This window comes from Mustela nigripes, chromosome 13 (genome assembly GCF_022355385.1).
Source record: "Mustela nigripes isolate SB6536 chromosome 13, MUSNIG.SB6536, whole genome shotgun sequence".
Classification (NCBI taxonomy): Eukaryota; Metazoa; Chordata; class Mammalia; order Carnivora; family Mustelidae; genus Mustela; species Mustela nigripes.
In genome coordinates this window covers 115,426,274-115,454,069 of record NC_081569.1, presented here as the reverse complement: position 1 = coordinate 115,454,069, position 27,796 = coordinate 115,426,274, and the positions used below count along the sequence as shown (strand labels likewise).

Below are 27,796 nucleotides of genomic sequence, written 5' to 3'. Positions count from 1 at the left end.
GCTTACTTTCCAGTGCAAGCATTTTTAACATTCAATGCCTGAAAAGTATGTGGGTTTCTATGTGTATGTGCACCTTGTTTGTTTTTGGACGGCTGAGGGGAGAAGGAATAGTCCATAGCTTTTTATCAGATTCTCAAGGGGGTCTATTTATTTAAGGACCAGTGGTCTAATAGGAGAGAGAGACATGAAAGCTAATCATTGTAATGCAATGAAATCATTGCCATCACAGAGAAAAATAAAGGAAGCACAAATTGACCTTGAAGAACGAGTTCATTAATTCATTATGTAGTTATTTATTGAGGAACTTGGTAGTCTCCATTCTAGGTAATTTACACATTATTTGAAATCTTCCAGCATCCTTTTTATATGTATTATTATTAATGATTGATTTTTTTTTAAAGTGTTTATTTATTTATTTGACAGAGAGAGATCACAAGCAGGCAGAGAGGCAGGCAGAGAGAGAGGAGGAAGCAGGCTCCCTGCTGAGCAGAGAGCCTGATGTGGGGCTTGATCCCAGGACCCTGAGATCATGACCTGAGCCGAAGGCAGCAGCCCAACCACTGAGCCACCTAGGCGCCCCTGATTGATTTATTTTTAAAGATTTTATTTATTTGAGAGAGAGACAGAGGTAGAGAGAAAGAGAAAGCATGAGCAGGGAAAAGGGAGAAGCTGGCTCCCCACTGAGTAGGGAGCCCCACCCAGGGCTAGATCCTGGACTCTGGGATCATGACCTGAGCTGAAGGCAGACATTTAACCAGCTGAGCCACCCTGGTGCCCCATAAGATTGATTTATTTATTTTAGTGACAGAGAAAGCATGCTCTTCGGGGTGGTGAGGGTGGAGAGCTGAGCATGGAGCCCCATGCAGGGCTCTAACTCATGACCCTGAGATCCTTATCGGAGCTGAAACCAAGAGTCTGATGCATAACCAACTGTGCTAAGGTGCCCCCCCCTTTTTAAAGATTTTATCCATTTATTTGACGGAGATCACAAGTGGGTGGAGAGGCAGGCAGAGAGAGGGGGAAGCAGGCTCCCCATTGAGCAGAGAGCCCAATGTGGGGCTCGATCCCAGGACCCTGAGATGATGACCTGAGCCAAAGCCAGAGACTTAACCCACTGCTCCACCCAGGCACCCCTTTTTATATGTGTTACTAATACTTATGTTTACAGATGAGGGTACATAAAGTGAGGAAAGGTTAATTAATTGCTTAGGGCCACCTGGTAGTAGTTTCAAATCTGAAACTGATTGTAAAGTCTACCACTTTTCATTAAGCTACACAGGGGAGCCAATGAAGGGATCATTGTAAACAAGATTATGTAAGATCATGTTTGTACTTTCAAACTTAGCAGTGATGGAAATAGGTCTTTAAAGTATGTGCTTTCTGGGGTGCCTGGGTGGCTCAGTCGGTTGAGTGTCTGCCTTTCAATTCAGGTCGTGTGTCCCGTGTCCTGGGATCAAGCCCTGCATCTGCTCCTTGTTCAGCGTGGAGTCTGCTTCTCCCTTTGCCCCTACTCCTACTCGTGCTCGCTTGCTCTCTCTTTCTTTGTCTCTCAAATAAATAAAATCGTAAAAAAAAAAAGCATTTGCTTTGTATGTTTATGGAATTTCCACCCACTTAGAAACCTGTTATGGGGCGCCTGGGTGGCTCAGTGGGTTAAAGCCTCTGCCTTCGGCTCAGGTCATGATCTCAGGGTCCTGGGATTGAGCCCCGCATTAGTCTCTCTGCTCAGCGGGGAGCCTGCTTCCCCCTCTCTCTCTGCCTGCCTCTCTGCCTACTTGTGATTTCTGTCTGTCAAATAAATAAATAAAATATTAAAAAAAAATGGTAGACTTGATGTCTAAGCCATTCCACGTTTTAAAAAAAAAGAAACCTGTTATAATCTTGATTTGTACGTTATGTTTGGGAGACTATGATGTATGTTTAATTATATTTTTATTTCTTTTGAAAAGACTTTCTGGATTGTTATTGGACCAAAATGACATCTATTATCAAATTAACTACCCTCTCTGGGGTTCAAGAAGAGTCTGCTCTTTGCTATCTTCTGCAAGTTGATGAGTTTAGATTTCTGTTGGACTGTGGCTGGGATGAGCATTTTTCTATGGATATTATAGATTCCCTGAGGAAGTAAGTTACTTTTCATATATCTAGACTTTTATTAAATCAGCTTCTCTTTTCTACACTGTAATACCATTTTGTGTTACACAGTGTTTGCTTTCCTTCCTCTATTTTAATTCATAGTAAAAGGCTGAGTTTTACTTTCTCCAAAGATCCAAATAGTGACTGTTTCCATTTGTAAAGTTTTGATTGCATTATGAGCAGTGTTTATTGAAATTCAGTAAAATGTTCAGTGTTACTAGGCTAATGAATCTCAGTAGAGACTTTGCACCTAATTTGAGAGAAGAATAAGTTTATAAGAATTTGAGGAGAGGATAAACCTTCCACATGGAGGGTCTGCCAGCAGATCACATTAGCTTACTTTCTTTGTCTTTTGATCCTCCATACTGAGCTTTGGTGCCCAAAATAATGACCATGAGATACAAAAGGATACTAATCCATCAAAAAATTTGGTTATGCTGTAGTATTGTACTAATTATGGAAGGAAAGATAACTTAAATATTTAAAAACTTAGAACTTGTAGCAAAATATTTTTTTTTCTAATTTCTTCTCTCAGACCACACGTTTTATTAATTAAGGTTTCACTACAGTGAATATGCTCTCCGTTGCCATGCTGAAAAGCAGGGGTAAAAATTCATAATAAAAATGTGGCCATTTAAATATCCTCTCCCTCTCTGAAACAAATAATACATTATATGTTAATAAAATGTAAAATAAAAACAAATAAATAAATATCTTCTCCCTAACCATTTCTGAAATTTTAAGTTGAGTTCTTGGATTTTAATAAATAGTATATGAAGTAGTCATTCAAAATCAGCTTATGTGTGGTATAGACTGGTTCTCTTTTCTTTTTCCTTCTCTTTTTTTAATGTGTATAGACATCATCTATTTTGTGGAATACACCATACTTTTGATATCTATGCAGGACGGGGTAGTAATAATTGATATTGATGGGTATCATAATTTCAGCCCCTTTGCTCTTTTACCCCAACCTAGTCTTTACTCTTAAAAACAAGATTGGAGAAATTGAGAAGGCCTTTTGATCATGTTTTCCTAGGCATGTTCACCAAATTGATGCAGTACTTTTGTCCCACCCTGATCCTCTTCATCTCGGTGCCCTCCCCTACGCAGTCGGGAAGCTGGGTCTGAACTGTGCCATCTATGCGACCATTCCCGTTTATAAAATGGGACAGATGTTCATGTATGATCTTTACCAGGTAACTCACGCACTTAAAAAATGCTTTTTACACTCCTGCAGTGACCATGTTTAACCTCTTGTTTGTGTTCTTTTAGTCTCGACACAATACGGAAGACTTTACCCTCTTTACGTTAGATGATGTGGATGCAGCCTTTGATAAAATACAGCAGTTAAAATTCTCTCAGATTGTGAATTTGAAAGGTAAAAAATGTTTCCAGTAGTAAGTAATTGGACTAATGGGGTTTAACTAACTTTGAAAAGTACAAGGGGAATTTGTAGTAAAAATCATAGGCTCTGTGGTCTGAAAAAGAAGAGATTAGCATGTTCAGGTATGGAACTCTGAACTTCTCCCAAGTCATTTGGATTTTAAAATATTTCAGACTAAATACTAACACAATGTTAATAGCTCAAGCCTTTTGACATGTAACTTGGGAAAGACTTTAGTGTTTACTGTGTCTGATGCGCAAAGGTAACATGGCCAGGTCCTCCTGGGAGTTCACAGTTAAGTTGAGGGGCTCAGATGACTAAATGTAGTGATCAAAGTCTTGAAGGAAGTGCAGTGCTCTGGCAACATAGTAGAAGATAATGGAATTCTAGAACTGGATATTAAGAAGTTTATTATTTAATTAGGTCAGGAAGTTGTCTGTTAAGTATAGATTTCTCATCTGTGGAGGGAGATGTATTAAATATGAAGCCTTGCTTTGAAATTGAGAAAATGGTGCCACGGTAGACTCTGATGATTTAGCCAAGAAATATCAGCATCAGAACAGTTTGACTTGTACTTAATTTTTCTATAGGATAAATTGTTTACCATGACATTTGAATTGTTACTTTGTCAGTTTAGAGGTTTGTAAAAATGGAAAAATTTGATGATTGTGTATGTGAATAAATATTCACATTTATTTGTTCATACTAAGTAATTTAATGGGGTACTGGGTCCAGTCTCTGTAATATTTCAGTTTATGAACACAGGTATGTCTCCAAGAACTCATAACAAAACAAGAATGTCTATAGGGAGGGAAAGGAGTAGCTGGGTGGCATAAGAGTGAGATTGGCATTTTCACTGTTTGCCATTTTACTTTGGGATTTTGTATCCTTGCGTATATTAGCTATTAAAAATAGCTTACAAATAAATAAGCTTTCTTTAGGCTTGTAAAAGAAATCTGAGTATTGTCACTATCTTATTGATACAGGTAAAGGACATGGCTTGTCTATCACTCCTCTGCCAGCTGGTCATATGATAGGTGGAACAATATGGAAAATAGTCAAAGATGGAGAAGAAGAAATTGTCTACGCAGTTGACTTTAACCACAAGAGGGAGATGTAGGTATATCAAGACAAAAGCTAATGGAAATGCAGTTGATACTGTTTCATTCTTTGGAGGGAAAATTAAACTAAAAAGTTCTTTTCTTTTTAGCCAGAACTCTAGAACTACTTAAAAGTCTCAAATAGTGAATTTTTTTGCATTGTAAGGGGAAAGTCTGATATAACAGATAATGTATTTTACAAATTGGCATGTAAGTTTCCACTATAGAAAGCAGATACCACTCTGGAGATGTTGTAAAGGAGATGAATTTTTGTACATAGGATTATATTTTATATGCTACTTGACCTACTATTTAAAGGAACTTTGTGGGTTGTTTGTTTTGTTTGTTTTTGGTAAAGTTAGTGATTATGATATAACTATATTTAAAGTCAGACTCCTTTTAAAAGGGGACACAGAGGGCGCCTGGGTGGCTCAGTGGGTTAAAGTCTCTGCCTTCGGCTCAGGTCATGATCCCAGGGTCCTGGGATCGAGCCCCACATCGGGCTCTCTGCTCAGCAGGGAGCCTGCTTTCCTTTCTCTCTTTCTGCCTGCCTCTCTGCCTACTCTTTATCTCTGTCTGTCAAATAAATAAAATCTAAAAAAAAAATAAAAATAAAAATAAAAGGGGACACAGTAGTTGTAATTTTAAATACTTCATTTTGTACTCACAGCATTACTATAAAATTGTTTTGGTGTTTAGTTTCATAGAGGCTTCTTTTGTAATTTCTGTACATTAAGTTCATAGTTGTTTTATATGAGATTACAGTAGCCTCAAGATCTTTTGTATCTTATATTTAGAAATATATAAGACTAATAAGTTTTAGGCTCTTGTAATCATAGGATAATGAGGAACGTTGTATGGGTATTTGAATAAATGGTATTTAAACATTTTGGGAAAAAGGCAGTTTGTGGGTTTTTTTGTTTGTTTTTTTACCACATAACAAATAAATTTCAGATGGATTGGAGTTAAATAGAAAATGAAACAATACAGGTGAGTCTAATCTTTAATATGAAAAAGGGTTTTCTGAGTATAAAGGCAGTGGACCAAGTTACAAAGGAAAACTTTGATAGATTTGATTATTATTTTTTTTTTAAGATTTTATTTATTTATTTGACGGACAGAGATCACAAGTAGGGAGAGAGGCAGGCAGAGAGAGAGACGGAGAAGCAGGCTCCCTGCCGAGCAGAGAGCCCGATGTGGGGCTCGATCCCAGGACCCTGGGATCATGACCCGAGCCGAAGGCAGAGGCTTTAACCCACTGAGCCACCCAGGCGCCCCGATAGATTTGATTATATACAGATTTAAAACATCTGAAACAATAAACTAAAGAACAATAAAATAGGGAGATTATCTGTAGCATTTTGCCTAAAGGCTTATATGTGTAAGACTAGGTTTTAACCAATTAAAAAGATGCCAGTTATAAGATGGACAAAAGTTATGAAAATAAAAAAATTTAAACCATAATTCTTTTAAAATTAAATATCATTAAAATGATTTTTAAATGGTAGTATTCTTCTAGGAGATATTTAATAAATTGCTCATTCCTTCTGGATCTAGGAGATATTTAATAAATTGCTCATTCCTTCTGGAAAAGAGAGAGCTTTCTAAAAAAGATTAAATCTTTCTGGAAAGCCATTTAGCAAAATTGTATATTGTAAATTCTAGGAATGTGTCCTAAAGAAACAGTCAGAAATGCAATTGAAGCTTCTTGCAAAAACGTTCTTTGAGATTATTTATAATGATGAGAAAAAGTAACCTAGGCAGAGGTTTTTACAATTGTTAAAAAATAGGTTTAGAAACCAGTTTTAGTATCATGGGAGAAAACCAGGGTGTAGAACTGAGTATAGAGACATATATATGAGACCAATTTTTGTAAAATATATTCACATATATATGCCTAGAAAAGTGTATTTGTGTGCTTAGAAGGATATATACCAAAATACATCGATTTCTCTGAGTGGTGGTACTCTGGAAGATCTTAATTTTCCTTTTTTTTAAAAAAATGTGTTAGATTTCTTATTAATGAGCACGTGTCCTTTTATAGTTAGGGAAGGAAAAATCTTATAAAAGAAAGTTGCTTATGTTTTTGGGTGAGATAAGCAGTTGCTTATTTGAAATGATATAATATTCTTCTTCTTCAACTTTATTATAGTCATTTAAATGGATGTTCCTTGGAAATGCTAAGCAGACCCTCCCTGCTTATCACAGATTCCTTTAACGCCACGTATGTGCAGCCTAGGAGAAAACAGAGAGATGAGCAACTTCTGAGTACGTATTACATAGTAATATCCTCCGTGGAGGGGCATGGTGGTATGAGTTACAGTTTCTTCTATTTTGTTTAACACTTTTCTTGTCATGAGAGATTGATTAACTCTAATTTTTTTTTTTTTTTTTTTTTTTAAAGAGAGGGAGAGGTCGGGGAGGGGTACAGGGAGAGAGAGAATCTTAAGCAGACTCCACACCTCGTGTGGAACCTGTTGCAGGACCCAGTCTCATGACACTGAGTTCATGACCTGACTCAAAATCAAGAGTCAGGTGCTTAACTAACTCAGCCAGGCTCCCCTAACTCTAATATTTTTGAAAAAATATTATGTGACCATATTTTGTAGAAAAAGAGACTTTAGTTCATTTGAATTCAGCTTTTGTGGGATATGTGTTGAGATTGATTTCTCCCTGTCATTCAGCACATAGCTAGCTCTATCTGGCATTCGCTGATATATGTCTAGGGAATGCCAGAATATAGAAAGAGCTCATAGAAATCTGTTAAAAAAGGGTGCCTAGATGGCTCAGTGGGTTAAGCATTTGCCTTCAGCTTAGGTCGTGATCCCAGGGTCCTGGGATCGAGCCCCACATCGGGCTCTCTGCTCAGCAGGGAGTCTCTTTCTCCCTCTCTCCCTCCCCTGCTGCTCCCCCTGCTTGGGTGCTCACTCTCTTATTCCCTCTCTCTCTTAAATAAATACTTAAAAAAAAAAAAATCCATTAGCAAAACACTTAGACTTTAAAAGAAGAATGAGCAAAGGTGATACCTGAGGGTGCAAATAGTTCACTGATTTTTGATGTTGGGTGTCTTAACACTCTAATCTAGTAGTCCCAGTTTTAAAGAGGAGCCTCTAAGCCATCCCTCGTTGCTTCTGCTTTGGCTCCAGCTGCTTTACCTTCTTCTTACTCTTTTTTTTATAAGCTACACAGGATTTCAACAGGAAAATTAGATTCTACTTTTTTTTTTTTTTTAAGGATTTTATTTATTTGACAGAGATCACAAGTAGGCAGAGAGGCAGGCTGCCTGCTGAGCAGAGAGCCCAAGGGAGGGCTCGATCTCAGGATCCTGAGATCATGACCTGAGCCGGAGGCAGAGGCTTTAACTCACTGAGCCACCCAGGCGCCCCTAGATTCTACCTTTAAACGTGTTTGAAACTACTGCTTTCATCTGTCTACTTAAAAAGCAGAGTTTGTGGGGTGCCTAGGTGGCTCAGTCAGTTGAGTATCTGCCTTCAGCTCAGGTCATGATCCCAGCATTCTGGGATTGAGTCCCAGGTTGGGCTCCTTGCTCAGCGGGGAGCCTGTTTCTCCCTCTGGCTGCTGCTCCCCCTTCTTGTGCACGTGTTCTCTCTCTGACAAATAAATAAATAATATCTTTTTTAAAAAAGGCAGAATTTGTGTACTATATTGTTTTCACTTTAAGAAGGTATCAGTTTGTATATTTTTTTGTTTGTTTTTGCTAGAGTTTGGTTTTACCAAATGTTTCCAAGCCAACTTTAATGTAGAGTGAGGATATCTACTCATAAAGATACTTTTGTTGGAAGAGGGAATTGGATCTATATTTTATTGTGTAGGCATGCAAACATACAAAATGTGTATGTATAAAGTAGAGAGTATGAATGTGTGTATTTGGGTGTATAAATTTGGGAATCATTTATAACAAAGTTTTAAATGGCCACAGTATACTATAAGAATGTCATTTTTTATGTGTACTGTGGGTGAAGAGGGCTGGGGACCACTGATTTACGCTTTTTCAGTGAAAAAAAATTGAGAATGAATGGCATTATCTTTCATTCCTATGAAGATACAGTCACAGAATAAAAACTAGTTGTAATAACCTGAGTGGAATTTTAAAAATTGTGTACCTGGCCCAATAATCACTTATTTATAAGTTATAGTCTTTATACTGGAGATAAAGTCTTTAATTTTGCAGCAAGGTATTGTTATGTTCTCTATGGATTTTACATTCTTGTTTTCTAGCAAATGTCCTGGAAACACTTCGAGGTGATGGAAATGTATTAATAGCAGTGGACACTGCAGGCAGAGTTTTGGAACTTGCTCAACTCCTTGATCAAATCTGGAGAACTAAAGATGCGGGCCTGGGTGTCTACTCGCTGGCACTCCTGAATAATGTCAGCTATAATGTGGTGGAGTTTTCCAAGTCCCAGGTTTGTTTTCATGGTGTTATTTTATTTTTTTTTTTTTAAAGATTTTATTTATTTATTTGACAGAGAGAAATCACAAGTAGATGAAGAGGCAGGCAGAGAGAGAGAGGGAGGGAAGCAGGCTCCCTGCCGAGCAGAGAGCCCGATGCGGGACTCGATCCCAGGACCCTGAGATCATGACCTGAGCTGAAGGCAGCGGCTTAACCCACTGAGCCACCCAGGCGCCCTTCATGGTGTTATTTGTATTACAGAAGTTTTCTACAGAAATTGGACTTCTAGAAAACAATTTAGTTGCTCTTTGGGTTTTATTTCCCTGTGAAAGAGGTTGATGATGGTAATGGTAATGAACCACTTGTTCTATGTGTTCACATGGAACATTTCATTTAGTCCTTCTAGACCCTATGAAGTAGGTTCTGTTTTTGTCCCCATCTTACAGATTGGTCAAGTTGCTTCTCTAACGCTTGGTATCACAATTTGTAAAATGAGGACAAAAGTAGAAAGCTACCTCATAGGATATAAATGTTGGAATCCATTTTTCTCTTCTTTCTGAATAAGCTCTTTCCCTTGAAATAGCAATCTTGGGTAAGATATTTATTTAAAACTTAACACTGCTTTCTCAGTAAGAGTTAAGGTGATTTGTAACTGAAATAAAATGCAGAATTGGATTTTTAGGGATGAGCTATGGGTTAGAAGGATATAATGGGGGAACAGAACAGAAAATAAGCTGCTTATCAGAATGGTACAAGTTTTAAGAACTATTGGTGGTAAATACTTAAAAGAAGACAGAACATGAACTTTTAGACCTTGAAGAAGACATTGCAATTATATTCTAGTATTTTCTAATTATGGTCATCCTTTCCCCCTATATTAGGTAGAATGGATGAGTGACAAATTGATGAGATGTTTTGAAGACAAAAGAAATAATCCATTTCAGTTTCGCCATCTCTCTTTATGTCACGGTCTTTCTGACTTGGCTCGGGTACCTAGCCCCAAAGTGGTACTCGCCAGCCAGCCTGACCTGGAATGCGGATTTTCAAGGGATCTCTTCATTCAGTGGTGTCAGGACCCTAAAAACTCAATCATTCTAACTTACAGAACTACTCCTGGGACTTTAGCCCGTTTCTTAATTGATAACCCTTCCGAAAAAGTTACAGAAATAGAGGTAAGTGCTTGTATGTGGACTTTATCTTAAAAGTGTTTGGGAGACACATGCATGATGTTTATAGAAATCAGTGACCAAAAATGAAACTTGAAATTGTTCCCAGATTTTTACCAGAGTAACAGTAGAGAGCCTTGAATAGCACAGATTTGAGCTTCTTAATTGGAAATCCTTATTCTTTAACCCTTCCATGGTATCCAGTGGAACCATGCCCAGAAGGTGCCACACAGGTACCCTATATTTTCAAGCACTCTTTGAAAACTTCTTTTCACATCCTTTCCCTAATTGAAATCTGGCTGTTTCGTAACAACGATCTTTTTCCTGTAGGTCTCTCAAGTAGACGCTCTTTTTCTCTTTCATGCTTCATGAACTTTGGGTGCGGCAGGGATCCTTTCTCTGCTTTCAAGGCATTTCTCTTCCCTTTCTAGGTCGTGCCATCAGACTTGACAATACTCTGACCCCTTGTGACATTTACTGATGCCTTGGTTGTTCTCTGTCCTTCATTGGTGACTTTAATTCTGGTCCACAGTCTTCCTGTGCACTCACTCAGGACTGCATTCTTGATGACTCTAGCATCCATACGTGTGATCTGGCCAAGTCCTCGGCTCTCTCAGTCCCTTCACACCTTATTTCTTAATGATCTTTTCCTCCATTTCACCTTAGCCATCCCTCCCACAATCATACCATCTACTCTTGTTATCATACCCTTCACCTTGTTACCGGGTTACCCCTGAAGATCTCCACCTCAAGCATTCCACTCTGATCTTGCCCTGGACTTGCTCTGATAGCCCCATGCCAACAATTCTTTGATTCCATTGGGACTTTTAATTTGTGAACCTGGCCACTTCTACTACTATCCATCATTGCTCCAGCTTCTAGTCAATGGTCCATCATTACTTACAAACACTTTTATCTCTATTACCCTCCTGTTTATTGTACTTACCGGGCAAAGCTTTGACCCTAGTTAAACCATTCGCTTAACTGTGCTTATACCCAAGCAACCTTATGTTACTGGCGTTAAACACACTACTGTGTGGGCAGATTGCCCTTCACATTTGCGATGTCACATCTCAGATGGGTACCCAGCACCAGTCCAGCATTCTCTAAGATACTCTTTTTTCCTACTCCCCAGTTAGATAGCTTTATACCCCCCTTCTCTTCAAATATCCCACAACTCAACTCAGCCCTCACCCATAGCACATGAATTTGTTTCGAACTTACCTAAGAAGTAGAAGCAGTCAGACAAAAATCCCCATATCTTCTCCCCACTAATTAGCCTAACTTGTTTCTGTATCCGCATTTGCTGCTTTAGCTCTTGTTAACCAGCACAAAACAGTAGCCAGGTGAATGGTATGCCAAAAGGTCATTTTGCTTAATGACCAACCAGCACATCTGTCAGTTTTCCAAAGCTAGTATCATTAACTGAAATCTATAGTTGTGGATACTGAATGGGCTAATAACTGCCACAGTTGGGCACAGTTGTAGATGATTCTTTCATTTTTCCTTCCTAGTAGACATGTTAAGGAATGTTGTTTGTTAGAGGCTGAGTGATAAGCATACCTTAGTCTTTAACTCTACTCAAGAAAAGCACAGAAATAGTAACTGAAATCTCCTATATCTTCACTATAAATACAGAATTATTGAGGAAGGACGCAGAGCAAACATATCAAAGTAAAAACTGTCATTTGGGTTATTTAATAGCTTAGAAACATGGAGTTTTCTTTAAACATTAAAAGAGCTCAGGGGCTCCTGGGTGTCTCAGCTAGTTAAGCGGCCAGCTTTTGACTTTGATCCAGGTCATAATCTCAGGGTTGTGAGATTGTGTGATGGAGTGGAGTCCCAGGTTAGACTACTGTGCTCAGCAGGCTTGAAATTCTCCCTCTCCCTCTGGCCCCCACACCACGTGCACACATTCACTCTCTCTTTCTCTAAAATAAATAAATAAATCTTTAAGAGAAAAATGAAAAGAGCTCTTTGAAATACTTGTGAAATAGTTTCATCAGATGCAAAATACTGAATTTGAAAATAATAATTACTAGAAATTCAATTAAGGTTGATAGACATAGGCCATTTGAGGAATTAATAAAAAGAATATGAAAAGCTGTTCCAAAAAATAAAAAATAAAAGCTGTTTCACTTTGAAAAAAATAGGAAAGAACATTTGGAGCTATAACTTGAAACATTAGGTTTTGACTTTTTAATAAGTAGTACTAACACTTAGGATTCTTTTCCTTTTCCCCTCATAGGGGTGTTTCTCCTATAATCATACCTTCTCTCTCCATGACCTATCAGTTTTTCCCTCTACAAGGTCATCTGCAAAACACTGTACTCTTTCTTCTTTCCCTAGTCCCAGACTTAACTCTTCTCTGAGTCTTCCTCATCTCAGACAATAGCAGCACTTTCCACAGATTTACTGTAGCCTAAAAAGTACAGATTTTTTTCCAGTGTCCATTGCCATGTAACATACTGGAAGTGTGCGTGAGAGACACCTGTCTGGTCTGTACCCAGACCAAGGAATATCAGCAGTACCTCATACATCCCCTTCCAGATCCTTCCTCTCCGAGGGAAACCGCTCTCCTGACTTCTCATGCACAGATGGCTATATTATAAACATTCAAGTGTTTTCAAATAAACGAACTCATTTTAGTGACTTTATAATTGCACATGTGTGTGTATATACAGTGATTATTGAGTCCAGTGGTTCCCAAGGTATGGTGTGAGGGCCCCTGGGAGGGGGTCCCTGAGACCCTTTCAGGGAGCGCCAAAGGTCAAAACTACTTCTGATAGGAATATGAAGATATTGTTTGCCTTTTTCACTGTGCCTACATTTAACATTGCAAAGTCAAAGCAGTGGTGGGAAAAGTGCTGGTACCTCAGCGTAAATCCAGCAGTGCCACCAGCCACTGCCCCAGCCATCACATCTTACATCAGCACACGAAGTTCCAGAAGGGTCCATTTCACTTAAGAATGTTCTTAATGAAGCAGTGAAAGTTATTAATTTTATTAAATCTGTTTAATAAAAGGTTTTTAAAAATAATCTGGATGGCAGGATGGGCAGTATGCACACAGCACCTGTGTTGTTTACTAACACATGATGTTTGCCTCGAGGAAAGCCACATGTGTAATTGAGTTAACTGGCCACTTTTTTCTTGGAACACCCATTTTTATTTGAAATAATGACATGGTTATTCAGACCGGGTATTCGGCAGATACTCCCCCAAAGATGAGTTAAGTTGAGTTTGTCACTCTAAGGAAAACAACTGATAGCATTGGTTGCCTAAGTCTGATAAAATTCAAACTTCGAAGTTGAAAATTAGAATTTTAAAAAGGGATGCCCCTCACTGTGAGATTGACAACTGAAACTTAGGCGGCTTTGCTGATTGAGATTGGTGGTGATATTTGCAAATGTGATTTTTAAAATATTGTTAACATTGGTAAGATCTGTGTAACTTGGTGCACTAGTATTTTGCAAATAACCAATGCCTGTAGGTACAAAATAGTGCTCAGCTAAAAGAGCCATTCAAAGTGCAAGAGAAATGAGTAAATTTTAATATAACAGCATAAAAAGTTGTTGGTTTCAGATTCCACGTTACAACTAATCTTTAAGAAACCACCAGTTTTTGAGTTTTGATGTAATACCAAGGAATATTCATGGAAAGGCTATTTAAATATTTTTCCCTTTTCCAATTATACATCTGTGTGAGGCTGCATTTTCTTCATATGCTTTAACCAAAACAACATATTGCAGGAGATTGAATTCAGCAGATGTGAGGATCCAGCTGTCTTCTATTGAGCTAGATGTTAAGTGAGACTTGCAAAAATGTAAAATAATGCCGTGCTCTCCAATATTTTTTTTGCTTTAGAAAATATAGTTACCTTTTGCAAAGATAGGATAATGTTACTATGCAATGATTTTATTTTTTAGTGAACAGATAGTTATTTTAAAACTTTCTCATTCTTGATTTCTGATATGGTAGACATTAATAAATGTAATCTACAAAAAAACCGCAAAAACTCTGGGGTTCTCAGTAATATTTAAGAGTGTAAGGCAATCCTGAGATCAAAATGTTGGAGAGATCTACTGATTTAATCATCCCATGTTGGTGGATTTTAAAGTTGAGTCTTGTTTTTTTACTGTTACAAACATAGCTGCAATTGTACTTTTTTCCTTACACTTGGGATTGTTTCCGTAGGATAAATTCCTAGAAGTAGAAATGCAGTGTCAAATTTACAGGCACATTTTTATGGCAAATCACCTTCTACCATATTCATGCTAATTTTTCCATAGATATATAGTAATTAGCATTGCCAATCTAAAAGATATTGCAATGGTATTACAGGGTGCCTGTGTGGCTCACTAGGTTAAGTGTCTCTGCCTTTAGTTCAGGTCATGATCCCAGGGTTCTGGGATTGAGCCCCACGTTAGGGTTCCCTACTCAGTGGGGATTCTGCTTCTCCCTTTCCGCCTCCTCATGTCCACCCCCCCCAATAAATAAATAAAATCTTACTGGTATTATGTTTCAAAAAAATTGCATTTTTCAAAAACCGGCAAAATGAGACATCTTTTCATAGCTACTGGTTACTTGTTTTTCTTATTTTGTAAGTTGCTTATATATGGATTTGTCCTTTTTTGACGTGTTGATCATCTTTTTCTTAACTGATTGGGAAGAGCTCTTAGGAAAAAAGAGCCTCTGATAGTCAAGTAGTGCTGCAGATAATTTTCTCCATTCCCTATAATTTTATGAGATTTTTAAATGTCAAAGAGATGTATTTTTTTTCATGTTGCCATATTTATTCATCTTTTCCTTTGTGGCTTTTGGGTTTTATGTCTTGCGTAGGCCTCACCTACTCCAAATCATAAAAATACTTATCTGTATTTTCTTTTCCTGATTGGTGATTTTTAACCAGTTTAAATTAAACCCAGCCTAGAAATGTGGCAGCTCAATTTTGGTCTTAATCTAAGGAGGATCTGTAATTGCATGTAATGGGAACTTGAATAATTTCAAATTTAAGATGGTAAATTCACAGATGTGTTACATCTCACACCCCACCACCTAACCCCTGATAACGATGCTTCCTTCTGTCTGCTGTTTTTCTTCAGTTGAGGAAACGTGTGAAGCTTGAAGGGAAAGAACTAGAAGAATACTTAGAAAAAGAGAAACTAAAGAAAGAAGCGGCGAAAAAACTAGAGCAGTCAAAAGAGTGAGTTATTTTCAGACAGATTAGAAGCTTGTATGTAAATTACATATAATTTAAGGACTTATTTCTAAGATACAAAAGTTTATTTGAAAATATTTAAATTTTCTTTGAGAAACAAAACAGATGAACATAGGGGAAGGGAAGGAAAAATAAGATAAAGAGGGAGACAAACCATAAGAGACTCTTGACTATAGGGAACAAACTGAAGGTCACTGAAGGGGAGATGGGAAGGGTAATGGGGTAACTGGGTGGTGGGCATTCAGGAGGGCAAGTAACATGACAAGCCTTGGGTGTTGTATGCAACTGATGAATCACTAAACTGTACTCTGAACCTAATAATACACTGTATGTTAACTAACTTGAATTTAAATTAAAAATATGTATTTAAATTTTCTGTTGACTTCATTATTTTTGTGAACATTTTTAAATGGTGCTAGAATGCCAAGTTCTTCTAGTGCAAATTTTGTTTTGTTTTGTTTTTAAAATAATTTTAGGGGTGCCTGGGTGGCTCAGTGGGTTAAAGCCTCTGCCTTCGGCTCAGGTCATGGTCTCAGGGTCCTGGGATCGAGCCCCACATCAAGCTCTCTGCTCTGCAGGGAGCCTGCTTACTCCTCTCTCCCTGCCTGCCTCTCTGACTACTTGTAATCTCTGTCTGTCAAATAAATAAAGAAAATCTTTAAAAGAAAATCAATTTTATTTTTTAAAGAAATTTTTTTAAATGACTTACATTGCACACATACTTCTAATTTCTTATTCTCATTCCTCCCTTGTGTGGACATACTGCCACATGGTATCATCCTCTCTTCTCTGAAGAAATGCCTTTGATATTTGTTTCATGAACTGCGTATCTGCAGGCAATATCCTCCATCAGATTTTTCTGGTTTTTTTTTTGTTTATTTTTAGTCTGGAAAAATTATATTTATATTTGAATGATATTTTTACTGGGAATATGGATTAGCAGTTTACAGACTTCATTGTTTCTGGCAGGCAGTTTGAGACAATGCTGTCACTGTTTTCTTTGTTCCTCTGTAGTATGTGTGTGTGTATGCATTTTCCTTCACTGATTATGATGTGCCTTAGTGTGTTGTGTTATTAGAATTTTTTTTGAGTATCATCGAGACTTTCAGTGCTAGTATTAATGTGTATTTATTAACTGACAGTTAATGCTATTTTACAAAATTACCAATCCAATAAAATTATCATTGAATTAATTCAAAATTAATGTTGTAAATATTAATTCAAAATCTTGTGGGGGCTTGATGACCTTTATCTATTCTACAATCTTCTTAGGGCAGACATAGATTCCAGTGATGAGAGTGATGTTGAGGAAGACATTGATCAGCCATCGGCTCACAAGACTAAACATGACCTGATGATGAAAGGTGAAGGTAGTCGTAAAGGAAGTTTCTTCAAACAGGCTAAAAAGTCTTACCCTATGTTTCCTGCCCCAGAAGAAAGAATTAAATGGGATGAATATGGAGAAATTATCAAGTATGTAAACAAAATAACTGTTTCTTTTTTCCAGATTAGACTGTGTAGTTTGTGTATAACTCAGTGTCTCATTAGAACTCAATAAATTTGGACTTTCTGCTCATATCGTGTACTTTGATAGTTTCTGAGTACCCCACTTTGAAAGATACAGAGGACTTGTATAGTGTGAAAGTATAGTATAAAACAGAAAGGTTGCAGGGCTCCTGGGTGGCTCAGTGGGTTAAGCCTTTGCCTTCAGCTCAGCTCATAGTCTCAGGGTCCTGGGATTGAGCCCCGCATCGGGCTCTCTGCTCAGCGGGGAGCCTGCTTCCCTCTCTCTCTGCCTGCCCCTCTGCCTACTTGTGATGTCTCTCTCTGCCAAATGAATAAATAAAATAAAAAAAAAATAGGTTGGGGAACATCTAAAGAATTAATTTTAAGGGCAAAGTAGCAGTTTTATTACCTAGGTAGGGGAAAAGTTTAAAAAGATGAGCAAGACTTTGTTTCCCCATTTAAGAGAGGGAAAGGGGGGCACTACTTGGTCCTCTAAAATAGTGCAGAGAGAAAATAACAATCTAAATAGCATTAGTGAGTTTATTTACCATTCCACTCAATTAGTGTCCAGTCTGTTTAGCATATGGACAAGTGTTCTTTTGCTTCAATTTCCTTATCTGAAAAGTGGGAGTAAGATTTAAGTGAGGTTATGTTTTTAAGGCCCTTAGCACAGAATCTGACCTGTGACTCGTGACTCCTAGTAAATGTACTTTAAGTGGTTGCTACTGCTATTATGTGGATTACAGAGGGAGAAGTTGGACTCCAGGATCTGAGAAACTACATAGCAATCTAGGTGTTGGATAACAGAGGCCTGCATTCCGAGAGAGGAGAGTGAGTGGATTTGGGGGTGGGGCGTTGATAATTATGGGAGGTAAGCGAGAACATTTTTAAGTTTTTTAAAAAAATTTTTAAAAGACATTTATTTTAGAGAAAGAGAGAGGGGAGAGAGAGTGTGGGAGTGGTGAGGGGCAGAGGGAAAGAGAGGATCTCAAGCCGACTTGGCGCTGAGCATGGGAGTCCAACACTGGGCTTGATCTCATGACCCCGAGATTATGACCTGACCCAAAACCAACAGTCATTTGTTCAACCAACTGAGCCACCCAGGTGACCCTGTTTTTTTACTTTTAACATACAACTCTCTCTCATACTGGAAGTAAAAATGGAGAGATAGATGCATTCATTCATCTCATGAAATGAAAGTAAAGGCTTTTGAGGAAGCTCATGATTTTGTATCTCAGTCTTAATGGTAATGTGCCAACGGGGAGTCATACGCTTTCTTTGGGCACAGGTGGGATAACTGGGGCTCTTACAGAAATCAGAAGCTAAGATTTATAAGAACTGGGAATTGGCAAGAGAAACTATAGAGATGGAGGGAAAGAATGACTGAAACATGCAGGGCCACGTTGTAATAGTACTTAAGGTAGCCACAGAGATCTTCTAATGGTGTAGGTCTCTTTACTTGCCCCCATGGTGTGTTTTAAAGAGCATTCCTCGGGGGTCAGGAGGAACAGAATATATCATTTGGTAATTGATATTATAAAGTTGCATTAGCTTTGCATAAGTTGTATACTTAAATCTGAGATACGTGAGGCGTCTGAAACTTGTGCCATCTACTATTTACAAATTTATATAATATTATTAGCTTGCTCGTTACTGCTTCTAATTAGAGACTTATAATTTAGACCAGAGGATTTCTTAGTGCCAGAACTTCAAGCGACTGAAGAAGAGAAAAGCAAATTAGAATCTGGCTTGACAAACGGAGATGAACCCATGGATCAGGATTTATCTGATGTTCCTACCAAGTGTATTTCTACGACAGAGTCTATCGAAATAAAGTAAGTGCTTTTTGTTGCATTTTTGAAACTAGATTATAAGATAAAATTTTAAGAACTTGAATTATATAATTTACATTGTTTCAAAAGGGAAATTTCTGAATATCCTCTAGTAAGTTTGTACTTTTAAAATTTAATTTCATTTTCTATGCAAAGACCTGTGAAGTATGGTGGCATTTTGTTTTCATTAATGGTATTTGAATTCCAGTGTGATTGAATGGGTGGTGAGGTGGGGTTTAAACATTAAATTATGTATTTATACAAAGAAACATTCTGGCCTTTTTTTTTTTTTTTTAAGATTTTATTTATTTATTTGACAGAGATCACAATGAGTAGGCAGAGAGGCAGGGAGAGGGTGGAGGGAGAAGCAGGCTCCCTGCTGAGCAGAGAGCTGGATGCAGGGCTCGATCTGAGGACCCTGAGACCATGACCTGAGCTGAAGGCAGTCTTTAACCCACTGAGCCACCCAGGCACCCCACATTCTGGCCTTTTTACTAAGTCTGGTAGCATGTGAACTTACGCAGGTCACAAGTTTCATTTTTCTAAGTGTTTCATAAGCATACTCCTTGACTTAAACATCTCCAGGGCTCCAATGTCTTAAAAATGTTACTATAACCCGAAGTAGTAAATAAACCTTTTTTTTGTTTGTTACAGTTGTAACAGCAGTAAATCATCATTCTGGAATTTTTTTTAAGTCATTAGAGAGCACAGTGGTTTATTTGTCTAGTGCTATTCTTTAGTATGTATTTTGAGGTATAGCTGTTATCTAAATAATGTCTATTAACAGTATCAGAAAATTCTCTCCTGAATGGCTGTATCAGTTTATATTTTTGCTAGTGGAACAGAAAGCTTTTTTCATCCCTCTTTCCCTAACAGCATTTGGCATTATCTAACTCTAAAGCTTTCCAGCCTGGTAGGTATAGAGTAATGTATCACTACTGTTTAAATTTGTCTTACTGTGGTTATTAGTTTATCTTCTTCAAATGCTTCTTACCTTTTTTGTTTTCTGTGAATTCCAAGTGCCTGGCTTTTGTGCATTTTTCTCTAGAGGTTGCTGCCTTTTTGTTACTTACAGAGGTTCATTGTATATTTTGGATATTAGCCCTGGTTGGTTTCAGACAATGCAAATATCCTCTCCCAGTCTGTTAACTTGTTTATAAGAGTTGTCCATGGTCTACTTTGTTTAAAAATATCTTTAATTTTGATGTAATGAAATAATATTTTCTGTTATGTTTTTGTGATTACATAAAGAAGTCCCTCCTTGTCCATAGTCACAAACGTAATTCATACATTTTATCTTATTAAATGTAAATATTTACATTTCTCTTTTATGGTTTCAATTCAGCCTGCTGTTGCATGTGACATTAGATCAGGATCCAGTTTTATTTTTCTTTATATAGTGAGTTTTTTTTTTCTAAGAGCTACTGAATAATCCCATTCAAATACATATCAACAGTGTGACATGTGTATTTCTAAAATCCTCATTTTATATATCCTATACATTTCTTTCCGGATAAAAGCCATTAATAACCTAGTTTTGGAGTTAACTTATAGAAAAATAAGCTTGAATTATCCTGTCTAATTACAGAGCCAGGGTTACTTACATAGATTATGAAGGACGCTCTGATGGAGATTCCATTAAAAAGATTATTAATCAGATGAAACCACGACAGCTGATCATTGTCCATGGACCACCAGAGGCTAGTCAGGATCTCGCAGAGTGCTGTCGTGCATTCGGTGGGAAAGATATTAAAGTGTACATGCCAAAGCTACACGAAACAGTTGATGCCACTAGTGAAACTCACATCTACCAGGTAAGTGCACTGGCATTTGAGCCACACAGAAACAAAGACTTTTTGTTGCAGATGAGGACAGGTATATTAGGAATTCAGTGGTGAGTGAGACAGACATGGTCCCCTTGACTTAATAGATCTTATGGTCAGTGGGGCTTATAATAAGGAAAGATCATTTATCACATTGTTATTACCTCTGATAGAGGAAGTACAGGATGTTGTGAGACCCCGACCCAGATTTGGAAGTTTACAAAAGATTTCCCAGAGGCAGTGATGACTAAGCTGAATCCTAACAGATGTTTAGATGGATCCTCAGGGTGGTATAGAGAAGGGGAAAGGGTATTCCAGGCAGAGGGAACAGCATTTGTGGAAGTGTGACGGTGAGGTATGCAAGAGGGGAATGGGGAGTATTCAAGAATTCACATGTTTTATAAAAATTCACTGATATCAAGGGTCTATTCCTAATTGAAAAAAAAAATGGAGGCAGGTATAAAAAATAGGAGTAGCACAGAGGAGAGGTTAGATTTTTATCTGGTTGGGGGGATGGTGTCAGTTAAAGCAGGAACGATGTCTGGATTTGGTTGGAAAAAATGGGTTGGAATTCACCAGGCAGCAAAGTTATTCTGGGCAGAAAAGAGGAAGCGGCGTTCCAAGAATAAGGATGTGTGAATTCATGGTAATGAAGGAAACAGTAAGTAATTCAGTACTCCTGAAGAGCAGCAACCACTAGAGGATGAGGCTTATCAGTGGTTCTCAATGTTGGCTGCACATGAGAACCATCTGGGGAACTTGAGGGGTGGTGGGGGGACTCAGTGCTCTGGATTTAGTCTCACCATTTGTGTTAGAGTCACTGAAGGTAGAACCTGGCATTAACATGTCATTTAAGAAATTGCCATGTGATCCCAGGGTGCAACCAAGGATTAAGAACCTTTTGGGAAGTAGACAGGGATCCTAATGATTTCACAGGTCACTAGGTCATTACCAGTCACTGTGAAGATCAGACGAGTGAAAGATTTTCGAATCTTAATACGCATTACCAGAATTAGCAAATAATAATAACTGGTTATATTTTGTTGTTAATTTATACTCAGGGTTTCATCTCTCCCTCCCTTTTGCATCATGTCTAGGTGAGATTGAAAGATTCACTTGTCAGCTCCCTTCAGTTTTGTAAGGCAAAAGATGCCGAATTAGCTTGGATAGATGGTGTCTTGGATATGAGAGTTTCCAAAGTGGACACAGGAGTTATTTTAGAAGAAGGAGAACTGAAGGATGATGGAGAGGACTCAGAAATGCAAGTGGACGCTCCTTCGGATTCTAGCGTTATAGCACAACAGAAGGCCATGAAGAGTCTGTTCGGGGATGATGAGAAAGAGACAGGTGAAGAGAGTGAGATCATTCCGACCTTGGAACCCTTACCCCCAAATGAGGTAAACAAGCACATGCTGCTTCTGTCTCTTCCTTCATTTGCCATCCTTTGGATTTTTCTTTTATATTTTTAACTCTAAAATATGTGTTTGGGGGCACCTGGGTGGCTCAGTGGGTTAAAGCCTCTGCCTTTGGCTTGGGTCATAATCCTAGGGTCCTGGGATCGAGCCCCGAATTGGGCTCTCTGCTTGAAAGGGAGCCTGCTTCCCCCTCTCTTGCCTGCCTCTCTGCCTACTTGTGATCTTTGTCTGTCAAATAAATAAATAAATAAAAATCTTAAAAAAAAAAAAAATAATGTGTTTGGTGTAGGCTGATTTTGGAGTTTTAGAAAAAGATTACTTAAGATGTGGTTGTGTGTGCACACACAAGCATGTGTATATATCCTGGATGGCAAGGGAATGATAATTTAAAGGAAATGTTTAACAAATATTATAGATACATTATTGTTTCATAATTTATTTTTTCAGATTTTAAATTTTGATTGTGAGGATTATATCACATACCTGCTTCCAGTCAGAAGATTTATAGTTTTCTAAGACTGAAACTCTTGTCCTCCATTTTTGTATGTTGTCAATTCAGCTGAAATCATTTTTGGTTTGATATAGTTAGAAATCTTTTATTAAGCACAGATAAATTTTTAATTTAGTATTTACATGTTCTCAGGAGATACCCTAGTTAGCAAAGATTTCTGGTAATTAACTTACAACAACAGTGTTAAAAGTGTGTCATCAGAGTCGTGTGTGCATGTCAGGGGACTCCAGGCTTTCTGTGCAGGAAGGAGTAGAGGGACAGCCTGTGTCGCTGGATTCCCTTCTAGTGTTGCTCTTGAGATTGGGGGAGGAATAAGAATCTTTTTTTCTGTGTGTGCTAAAGCTAGTGCTCTTCAAGGCAATTTCCGAGTAGCAGCAATAGGTTGAGCCGCTTGTTTTTCTGATTCTAAAACCTTTTGGCATGCACTCTCCGGGAGGAAGGAAGGTGAAAGTGGGATCAGGGAAGAACTCCCCTCAGAACCAAGTGAAGGAGTTGGATCTAGAAAACCAAGTTTTTGGTTCAGTTCTGCCTACTGGCACTCTCCTTGACCCCCTCAAGCAAGTGGGTGAGTGGAGAGCATCACATCAGCAAATGTCTCTCTGTTTCTGTGAGGCATGACTAATAAAAATTGATTGGGAAACATTCAGAAAATGTGAAGGGCTTTGTAATGTTAAATAAGGAGGTAAAATTCAGAATAACAACTTGGAGTGTGATTTGCAGCCTTCATACGATCTGTCAGAGGTCTTCAGAGGATGACAGAAAGTATCTTAGAGATCCTGTGTTAGTTACTTCACTTTATTCAGTACAGCTGTGTGTCTGCTGTTTTATCTGAAGTGATTCTTTCCCCTTTAACCTTTTCTAAGGTTCCTGGACATCAGTCAGTTTTTATGAACGAACCAAGACTGTCAGACTTCAAGCAAGTTCTTTTACGGGAGGGGATTCAAGCTGAATTTGTAGGAGGTGTACTTGTTTGCAACAACCAAGTAGCAGTCCGTAGAGTAAGTGTTTTTAATAAGGGATGAGTTGAACAAGTACTTCTTTCTGATGCATTGCCATTTTGAATTCTGTAATTCTTGACTGGTAGTTTCACAAATTGGAGACCATAATTTATATTCATAATGATGACCTTGAAGGCTTACAAAAGTTACTATCAAAGAAATGATGTATAATTTTATTGTAAATTTTTATTATTTGAATTCTGACATTTACATGTCTATGTTAGATTCATGACTCGAATATTCTATCTGTGTTCTATGCAGAGCAACCCATTCCAGACCAATCAGCAAATAACCCAGTTAATATATCTTGTTTATTATGTCTGCATATTGATGATTAGGAAATGTGCTAAAGAGTTTTTTTTTTTTTTTTTTACTTTTACTTTCTAGACGGAAACTGGACGCATTGGATTAGAAGGCTGCCTTTGTCAAGATTTTTATAGGATAAGAGACCTTTTATATGAACAGTATGCCATTGTGTAAAGGACATGATGTCAAGAAGTATCTGTTTGACCTTTCTAAGAAAAAGCATTCTTATTCTAAGCTTTTCCTTTTTTGTTTTGTAACATACAAAAAGAATTGCCAGAAAAATTTAACATGCATTAGTTTTTTTAAAAAAGTGTAAATACAGTCCATTTTGCTAATGTTCAAGTGAGCATTCTACCTTTTGGCTTTCAGAGTGATAGAGATCCTAACAAGTGTGCAGGCCAGAGAATTGAGGGTGATTGGTTTCCTCTACAGACCCCTTATTCTAGAAGGGCTTTTTACTTGAATAAAACAATGCAACTTAGCAAACCAGCTCATGGCCTTAGAGAAACATGTTTGCATATTGTGAGTTCTTGCAAACGGTTTCTTATATTTTCTGGAATGAAAAGTGAGAATTATTTAGAAAAGATGTGCTATATTAAAAAAAACAAAACAAAACTGGTGAAACGGTTTTTTGAGGCCTATGTGTTTAAAAAACAAAAAACAGTTTGTTGTTCTAACTGTTCTTTGGACTCTGATAAGCAGTTGTCTTCTCCTTACCCTACCTGTATTTCCCAGCTATTCAGTCTACTGGAAGGTGGTGCACGTTTGATTCAGAGATCAATTTTTATTTCTCCCATTTTTTGTTTTATCAAGGTGTTGTTCAGTTAGAACTACACCACCACCCTTTGAATACACATAATACAAAAGAACTCCTTGCCATGTTACAGTCTTAAGGATTCTCTATGCATTTTAGCTCTCAGCTAGGTTACTTATCAGAGACCCCTCAGTGCTCTGTTTTTAAGGAAACAGATGTTGAACATCGTTTTATAAGGTAATAGCATAATTTAATCAAAATATATAAATGTTTCATCTCTTAGGCTTGCTCCCTCCTAAGGTTACTGAAGCAGTGGATAGATTTTATACACCTAAATACAAAAATAATACTGAAGTTGATTAAGGTCATCCTTTCTGTGTTCCTGTCTTTCTTGGGGCTGGCATCCCTGGTACAGGATAAGCCACTTGTGTTTAAGAGTAAAAACTGAACATATGCAATTTTCATTGAACCTAAAAATGAAAATCATGTTACCCTCTTGTCATCTGATGCTTTTTCATGTGTAGCTTGATTGTGGCCGTCCTTGATCTTTATTTCTTAAGTATTTAAGCCCTCTTCCACATACTTAGCATCTTTAGAAGGATCATTCCTGTTTAACTTCTATGGATCTATGTATAGTATAGTACTACCCAATGATATCAGACTGGGATTAATATTTTATTTCAAAGCTGATGGAGAGTTCATTATGGATTATAGTGCTAACACAAAGTTACAGTCTTCTGATACCAAAAATCAGAATGCAAAACAACATTACAGAAGGTGACGATAAAGAGTATTTTCTTTTTTTTTTTTTTTTTTTTGGAGAGCTTTGAAAAAATTTCACATCAATTCTTGTTACTGAAGAGAGTAAGCCTGGAATCCTATTTATATTCTAGGGGAAAGAAAGTCTGCATTTGTTACATGGCTTGAAGCATCTGGTTATACATATTATATTGCAATACTGATACTGAAAAATTGTTGCTCACTTAGCCTTTTTATTGTCTTATGAAGAAGGAATTAAATTTCAAAGTACTCCTTGAAGATGGCTGTGTGAATGTCACTGCAAGAGCAATACTTTGACCTGTTTCTTGATGACAGAATTGCTAAAATTTCAAAAGGAAGACATTTGTTTAGCTTTAGTCACTTAAGAAAAATATAAATTCAAAAAATAAATCATGAACTCAGAGGAACTTTCAGATTTTGTTTAGAGGCAAATTAAATACAAGTGGACGATCAACTGATACGTATAAATAATTTGGTTAAAAAGAAATTTTATTATAGTATTTGTTTTAATGGATTATAAATGTCAAGTATCATTGCAAATGTTTCTGTTTTCATGAACCAGTAGGTGGTCTGAAATAGAAGTGAGGAAATCAATTTTCTAAGGAGGGCTTTTTATAAAAAAATTGAAATTCACATACCATAAAGTTCATTATTTTAAAGTATATAATTCATTGGGTTTAGTATATGTAGAGTTGTGCAACCCTTACCACTCTAATTCCAGCACTTTTTCATCCTCCCCAAAAGGAACTCTTTACCCATTAGCAGTCACTTCCCATTTTTCCTTCATTTCAGCCCCAGGCAACCGTCGGTTTATTTTCTGTCTGTATGGATTTGCCTGTTCTGAATATTTCATAAAAATGGAATCATACAATATGTGGCCTTTTGTGTCTGACTTCTTTCGCTTTGTATAGTATTGCCAAGATTGATATTACAGCCTGTGTCAGCATCCTTCATGCGGTTGAACAATACTCCATTGTGTGGATACACCACATCTTGTTTATCCATTCTTCAGTTTGTGGACATTTGGGTTGCTTCCACCTTTTGGCTCTTAGAAACAATGCTGCCATGAACATTCCTATGAAGTTTTTTGTGTGGATATATGTTTTTAGCTTTGGGAGGTTTATACCTAAAAGTAGAATTGCTGGGTAATAAATATGGTGACTCTTTTGAGAAACTATCAGTTTTCCAAACTTTATTTCTAAACTACTTCCCAAAGTGCCTATACTATTTTACATTCCCACCAGCGGGATGCGAGGATTCCAGTTTCTCTGCATCCTTTGCGACACTTGTTACTTCCTCTGTTTTTTATTTTAATCATCCTAGTGGGTGTGAAGAGGTTTTCATTTGAATTTTCTTAATGACTAATGATATTGAGCATCTATTCTGTGCTTATTGGTCATTTGCATGTCTTTAGAGAAAGGTCTGTTCAGATTCTCCTGCCTATTTCTTAGTTCTCTTTTTTTGTTATTGAATTAGTAGTTTTTAAATACAGTTTGGATTCTTAAATCCTTATCACATATGTGATTTGCAAACATTTTCCCCATTCTTTGTTTTTCACTGTCTCGATTGTGTCCTTTTATACCATAAAAGTTTTTAATTTTGATGAATTATGCTTTATGCTTTTTTCTTTTGGTTCCATGTGCTGTTGGTGTCATATCTTAGAAACCATTGCTTCATCCAGAGTCACAAAGATTTATACCTGTTTTTTTCCTATGAGTTTTATAGTTGAAACTCTCGAAGTCTTCAAATTCTTTAAAGTTAATTTTTGTATATGGTTTGAAGTAGGGGTTCAATTTCATTCTTTTGCATGTGGCTATCCGGTTGTCCCAGCATGGTTTATCGAAAATACCATTTCCTCATCAGATTATCACTTTTGTTGAAAATCCATTGCTCATAAATGTTTGAGTTTGTTCTTGGACTCTCAGTTCTGTCTCCTTGATTTATATAATACATCCTTTTGCCAGTACCACATTGTCTGGATTCCTGTTTATTAAGTTTTGCGATTGGCAAGTGTGAGTCCTCCAACTTTGTTCTCTTTCAAGATTGTTTTGATTTTTCTGGTTCTCTTTGAATGTCAGTGTGAATTTTAGAATCAGCTTATCAGGGTCTGCAGAAAACCCATAGGGGAGAAAAAAAGTAGTTGAAATTTACAGCTTAAAATCATATGGTGTTGTGGCTGAGGAAGACTTGAATTCATCTAGTTCAGCTCACTTATTTTACTTTTGGATGAATCGGCCTCAGGAAGGGAAGGGATTTGCTTGGGAGCCTCATAGCCGTTCAGAGTGGAAACAGGACCCAGCTTTATAGAGTCCCTTCATTGATCTAGAGTCCTTATAGAACCCACTGAACACTAAAATAAGTGTGTTGAACTAGGTAAGTTCCACAGTCCCTACTGTAACATTATGAGGTGTAAGGCTGTAAATTTCAACTACTTGTCTTCTGCACTGCTGTG

The 27,796-nt window shown here is 37.4% G+C and overlaps 1 protein-coding gene across 1 annotated transcript in view; it reads left to right on the top strand.

The window, feature by feature from the left end:
• CPSF2 (cleavage and polyadenylation specific factor 2) overlaps positions 1–26,518 on the top strand; it is a 33,083-nt gene extending 6,565 nt beyond the window's left edge. The window contains exons 4-17 of the mRNA XM_059373498.1: positions 1,950–2,124; positions 3,173–3,332; positions 3,409–3,514; positions 4,507–4,636; positions 6,773–6,888; positions 8,860–9,047; positions 9,916–10,206; positions 15,304–15,404; positions 16,692–16,892; positions 18,608–18,760; positions 20,346–20,571; positions 21,678–21,977; positions 23,370–23,504; positions 23,892–26,518. Coding sequence (XP_059229481.1) covers positions 1,976–2,124; positions 3,173–3,332; positions 3,409–3,514; positions 4,507–4,636; positions 6,773–6,888; positions 8,860–9,047; positions 9,916–10,206; positions 15,304–15,404; positions 16,692–16,892; positions 18,608–18,760; positions 20,346–20,571; positions 21,678–21,977; positions 23,370–23,504; positions 23,892–23,984 — 2,349 coding nt within the window. The 5' untranslated portion in view covers positions 1,950–1,975 and the 3' untranslated portion in view covers positions 23,985–26,518. The remainder of the gene's footprint in view (positions 1–1,949; positions 2,125–3,172; positions 3,333–3,408; positions 3,515–4,506; positions 4,637–6,772; positions 6,889–8,859; positions 9,048–9,915; positions 10,207–15,303; positions 15,405–16,691; positions 16,893–18,607; positions 18,761–20,345; positions 20,572–21,677; positions 21,978–23,369; positions 23,505–23,891) is intronic.
• Positions 26,519–27,796: the final 1,278 nt, after the last annotated feature.